A 3,911-nucleotide genomic window follows, 5' to 3' on the forward strand; every position below is an offset into this window, starting at 1 on the left:
GAAATCCTCTGGGGGTACCCCTGAGGCAGTCGCGTCCTCGGGACATACTCGCTGGGGAGGTGCTGGGGCAGAGGGTCCATGTGCATCATCATCAGCTCTTCCTCTGCCGGCTCTGGCCCCGGCGGGGGAGGTTTTGGCCCAAGGACTGGTTCAGGAAAGCTTGTTGCAGCCCCAGCTTTCTCATAGGGAAAGTACCCTGCGGGACAGATGCTGAGTTAAGGGAAAGGAGTGGCCGAACAAGGATGAGGGATTCCCATCGCACTGGACCTCGGCCCCCAAATGCCCCTTCAGAGCGAAGGAAAGGAGCCTGGAGGTCAAAAGCATCCCACGGGCTGCGAGTGCATCGTGCGAGTGCCATCAGCCCCATCCAGTAAACAGGCCTGCACAGAAAAACTGCACAAATATAAGTTCAATAACTTAAAGTTTATTCTAAGTGACGCCTAAACTGTAAAATATCATCAGCCAAGATACAAAGATTAAGAGGGAAAAGAAAAACCCGTATCCTTTTCTCCACGTGGCTGCATCAGCACACCCGAAACACAGACACCCCCCACCCCCCCGGTGTCCAACAGGGAATTCTTGCACTGGCTTCATTGCTGCTCATCGAGGAAGGGGTCTGCTGCGACACTGGCTGAGAGAAAAAATATCTTATAGCCAGTATATCCTAAATATCTCCGCTGTGAATTAGGGATGGAGCCCTGCAGCTTGAGACTCCGCAGGGACAGCCAAGCTTGGCAACTTTGTCTGACTTTCCCTTAAAAATATCCCGTGACATGGCTCCCCAGGCTGCCCCGGCCCCGTACGACACCTCCAGCCCGGGTGCTTCCTCGTGCTCTGTGCCAGGAGTGAAGCCAATTTCTCCCTCCTCGGTGGTTACGGAGGACGGTCGCTCTTACGTCCCGCAAGAACCTTTTCCTTATTAGAAAACTGGTACTACGTCAGTCTTGTCTTTTTTAAACAAACCAAATTCCTTCCATTTTTGTTCTCATAGGTCATTTTTTTTTTCAGCCCTCTGGTCATTACTGCCATCCCCTGACCTCCTCATGTTTGGTGGACGTCTGTATCGCAGTGCAAAGCCCCACGGACGAGACGCCGTCTCCCAGCGAAGGCTTCATCTGCAGAGAGTCCTGAGGAATAACTACCTATCCCGGCTCAAAGAGCGCAGAGCAAAATTTACCCCTTTCTGCAAGAGTATAAGACTTCTGATGGGCATTTAGGTCTGTAATCTGCTTGTAATTGTATTATAAAGTATATATACCGTATATAACTTTGTAAAGTATATATATTCTATATAACTGTATTATCAAGTGTTGACCAGGCTAGCAACAAAATTAAGACAAATCCTTGATGAAAGTGATTTTTCAATCTAGTGTGCAAATTTTAAAGTAGGTTTATATTAATATTTCCTTCATTATTGATGAAAATATTGCATCTACTCTTTCTTTTTATCCCACAAACCAAAGGAAAAGGAAAAATGAAGTTGTTTTGTACTTGAGAACTCCATATTAGCTCTTTTTTACGACCCTAGGTTTTCCAAACTTACTGATTCAGAAAGGTTGCACAGTAAGGCACTAAATCAAAAGCCAGGAGAGCACTGTGCATTTGATTTGAGTAAATATCCATATGTTTTCAGTCCAGGTTCCTGGGGAGCGTGTGCCTGCACGCTTGGCCTGTGCCAACAAGGTCAACACGGCCACCCCTGGAGATCCAGCATAACCCTGGTTGATATCCCCAACCAACCGAGCCTGACCTCACTTCCAGCAAGAAAACAACATGGGATTCAACTGATAAAAACCAGCAATATACTCGGTGCCCATCACCAAGGCTTTATCAAGAATAGTCCTTGAGAAAAAGTCTTCAGACTGAGTTTGCTAAAGGCAGCCACACAGATCCAACACTGCCACGAGCTCTTTGATCTCCATCTTGGAAAATACCCAGGAGGAGGCCCGGCAGTACTAATAAAGTTTGCAGTGAAGGGTTTTAGGGATTGCTCACTGACAGCTCGACAGCAGGAGCTGTTGATGAAGAGTTACCAGCACAGCAAGGTGCTCCCTGTGGCCGTGTTCTTCAGCATTTAACCAACAAGTAGCCAACGTTGGCAGGTGACGTAAAGGTTGGTGAGGAGAGAACAAGAATGAGGACAGGATAATGAGAGAGAGCAACTAGGTCAACTGGTTGGTTGGGTCCATCCAAACTACATTTTAGTCCAAGGAAATGCAAATTTAAATGTCCAGGAATGAAGTCTGTAAATACCGCCTGCGTTGTGGAGACCCGGATCCCGGAAAACATGGCTAGGAAGAACAGAAATGCCAAAAGTTTGCAAGAAGCTACGCAGCACAAATTCCCAGCGAGAAATTGGAAAGCATCGCTTTGGCGTGGCCATCCCCAGGGAAACGAAGACCCAGATCCGGCCCAGGCGTGTTACCCCTGTGTTCAGCTGGGAGAGGACTCGCTCCCACTGAACAGGGCATCCACAACAGCTACGGCTTAGACACGTGATATGGTTCATGACAAATACGTCTCCAAAGGATGGCACGTCCCTGAGAGGGGCTGATGGGGATCACGGTGCGGCTGCTGCTGCTGTGGCCTGATTTGGGTCTGTTCAACAGGGAGCAGGCAGTTTGCCCAGAAGGGCTGGGACTTGGTGGGAGATTCCTGCAAATCCCCAGCGTTGGGAATCTGCATGAGCATGTCTCAGTGTCTGATGGAGGAGCTGGGGCCCGTTAGCAGAAGTGAGGAAGGTGGGAAGGGAAGGGCACACAAGCCCTTCCGCTGAGCTGAGGCAGGAGCAGCGAGATGCAAAATGAACCACAAGCTGCGAGTAAGAGCTCTGAGCAGAACGAGCGCTGCGCCAGGCGGGTCAGCCGGGAAAGGGTCGGAGGGGGCAGAGCCGACCTTCCCCAGAGAGATGGATTTTTAGCCTGTGGGATTGTGCTGGGTTTGACTGAGATAGAGTTACTTTTCTTCACAGTAGGTGGTATGGGGCTGTATTTTGGATTTGTGCTGGAAACAGTGTTGATAACGCGATGTTTTTGCTGAGCAGTGCTGACACAGAGTCAAGGCCTTTTCTGCTCCTCACCCCGCCCCACCAGCGAGCAGATTAGGGGTGCACAAGAAGTTGGGAGGGGACAGCTGACCCCAACTGACCCAAGGGGTATTCCACACCATATGGCGTCACGCTCGGCAATAGAACTGGGGATGGAGGTTGGCGGGGGGGCCGCTGCGCGGTGACTGGCTGGGCATCGGTTGGTTGGGGGTGAGCAACTGTTTTCATTTGCATCGCTTGTTTTTCTTGGGTTTTATTTATCTTTTTTGTTATTTTCCTTTTCATTACAATTTTTTATTATTATTATTTCAATTATTAAACTGTCTTTATCTCAACCCATGAGTTTTTTCACTTTTACCCTTCCGATTCTCTCCCCCATCCTGCTGGAGGGGAGTGACCGAGCGGCTGGGTAGTGCTTAGTTGCCGGCTGGGGTTAAACCACGACAGGAATATAGAAAAATTGGGGAGTGAGTTCATAATATGCCATAAAATCATTTATCTTCATCTAACTGAAGACAACCTGGGAACTAAAATTCTCTCTCCACTCCACCAGACGCCAATGTGAGAAGCCCCATGCTCATCAACTCCACACCGGTGCTGCTCTCCAGGTGTCCGTGCTCCTACACCAGAGCTGTGATTGCTCCATGGAAAATATCCCATTTCACCCCAGGAGCCTATCGAGGACGGGCACAGACCCCGCTGCTCGTGGTTGACCCCGTGCTTGTTAGCAGAGCCCGTTCTGGTGAAGGGATGAGACCTGGGGTCTGCTCACCTGGACGGCCAGGGAGATAACCCTGGACACCGTGCTTCGTCCCGCTGAAGTCCTCAACGAACTTCTCCTTGTGCAGCGGTGCCAGCAAGGGAC

The 3,911-nt window shown here is 49.8% G+C and overlaps 1 protein-coding gene across 1 annotated transcript in view; it reads right to left on the minus strand.

The window, feature by feature from the left end:
* Positions 1-3,911, minus strand: part of FAM166A (family with sequence similarity 166, member A) — a 15,019-nt gene that overhangs the window by 7,375 nt on the left and 3,733 nt on the right. The window contains exons 3-4 of the mRNA XM_009326381.1: positions 3,819-3,904; positions 45-196 (exon numbers count right to left, since the gene is read on the minus strand). Of these exons, the coding sequence (XP_009324656.1) occupies positions 45-196; positions 3,819-3,904 (238 nt within the window). The remainder of the gene's footprint in view (positions 1-44; positions 197-3,818; positions 3,905-3,911) is intronic.

The sequence above is a fragment of the Pygoscelis adeliae genome, unplaced genomic scaffold (genome assembly GCF_000699105.1).
Source record: "Pygoscelis adeliae isolate BGI_AS28 unplaced genomic scaffold, ASM69910v1 Scaffold436, whole genome shotgun sequence".
NCBI classification, from domain to species: domain Eukaryota; kingdom Metazoa; phylum Chordata; class Aves; order Sphenisciformes; family Spheniscidae; genus Pygoscelis; species Pygoscelis adeliae.